At 36.3% G+C, this 1,563-nt stretch overlaps 1 protein-coding gene across 1 annotated transcript; it reads right to left on the reverse strand.

The window, feature by feature from the left end:
• Positions 1–409: 409 nt before the first annotated feature.
• Positions 410–1,464, reverse strand: LOC110444042 (neural cell adhesion molecule L1-like). The gene is made up of 2 exons (XM_021488472.1): positions 1,040–1,464; positions 410–665 (listed from the first exon to the last, which is right to left on the reverse strand). Exons 1-2 carry the CDS (start codon positions 1,239–1,241, stop codon positions 484–486), a joined length of 384 nt encoding a protein of 127 aa, XP_021344147.1. The 5' UTR covers positions 1,242–1,464; the 3' UTR covers positions 410–483.
• Between the last annotated feature and the right edge of the window lie 99 nt (positions 1,465–1,563).

Genomic DNA, 1,563 nt, shown 5'->3' on the forward strand with positions numbered 1-1,563 from the left:
GACAGATGGACGGACGGACGAACCCATATAAATATCCCCCGTTTCGGTGAAAGCAGGGGACAATAAATTTATAGTTACATCTACAATTGATGAAGATCATGGTCAATTTTACTGCAGCCATTTCTGGTTCCCTTTACTTTGACATCCTAGTCCCAGCAGCAGTGAATGTGGACACATCGTCCTATGACCATGCACAGCTGTTGTGTAGACGAATATAAGAGCCTCGACTACACATTTGCGATTGTTATGACAGGGGAATCTCAATGTCTTTACCCTAGCATTAGACAGATACACCTTTTCCTGAATAAAAGTGTGGATATCTCTGTGTGATGTTAGAGAAATGAAATTCCAGACAATTGAACCCCCCCAAAAAAACAGATAAAGTTGAGTTTATCATTGATGATCTTAATCTTACCACAGACATAGAAACCTGATAAAAATCGATAAATGATTCAATGTGTTTTTGAATCAATCAAATAAGAATCAATCAAATAAGAAAACAAAAGTTATTTTGAGAAGGGGAGAAAACCTACATCCTTTGGTTTGTATGATTTTGTCGTCGCCCTGAAGGAAGGATCTAAAGACACTTTTCTGCCAGGCATTACACACGTAGGCCTCGCCATTCCTATTGTCCGATGGTATCACATTGGCAAAATGCAACTTTCCTGAGAAAAATAAACAACAAGAATTCATCACTATATTTCTAAACATTTTTATGAAATTTTAATTGAAAATTATAATAGTTAAATGAGCTTTTATTTTTTTAAGGGAGGATTGATATTTCTATTTTTTTTTAAAAACTCAAACTGCAAACTGCTGTCTTGATTTTTATAAGAAACTCTTAATTTTTTTTGTAATTAAATGGCCTGCAATTACATGGTTTTAGGTAGATATATAGTCATTACAATGTAAAATTTATAATATAATCCTTACCTATTCACGGAGTCAATGTTTCCAACAAATGTATCAATTTAAAGTTTATTTAAAGAGTCATTTATATAATTTGGTACAACTTGTGATCCTATTTCCTTACACTTACCAGAATAATCCATGACGACTCGGTCATCCAGCTTGATCCTTGACCCTGCACTGGACGGGTCATTGGTGTCGGTCCAGTACACTATTGCTTTGGGAATACTTAGAGGTGGACTACAAGTTAACGTCGCAGAGTTCCCCACGACAACACTCACTCTCTTCGGAACTGTCACTGAGGGAAACGGTTCATTTACGGCTTTAATCATCTGAACCTTTTTTGACAGTGATCTACCTAGTCTGTTGTATGCAGAACACTGGTATATTGCCACGTCGTAGTCTGATGTCTCATCAATTGTTAATGAACCACCCGACACTTCTGACACTATCCGTGTGATATTTGTAGTAGGTGATATATATTCTATGGCATCAAAGTCGATTTCTTTTCCATTTTTCGTCCATGTGTATCTGCAGAATAAGAAACAACATTTCAGTGTACGTAACTGGGTAAATGTTCTGACACATATCATATCATTATACTCCTATGTGTGGCTAGACACATGTTTATCTACTAATCCCAGGATAACACTC

Source organism: Mizuhopecten yessoensis, unplaced genomic scaffold (genome assembly GCF_002113885.1).
Source record: "Mizuhopecten yessoensis strain PY_sf001 unplaced genomic scaffold, ASM211388v2 hete_35972972, whole genome shotgun sequence".
Lineage (NCBI taxonomy): Eukaryota > Metazoa > Mollusca > Bivalvia > Pectinida > Pectinidae > Mizuhopecten > Mizuhopecten yessoensis.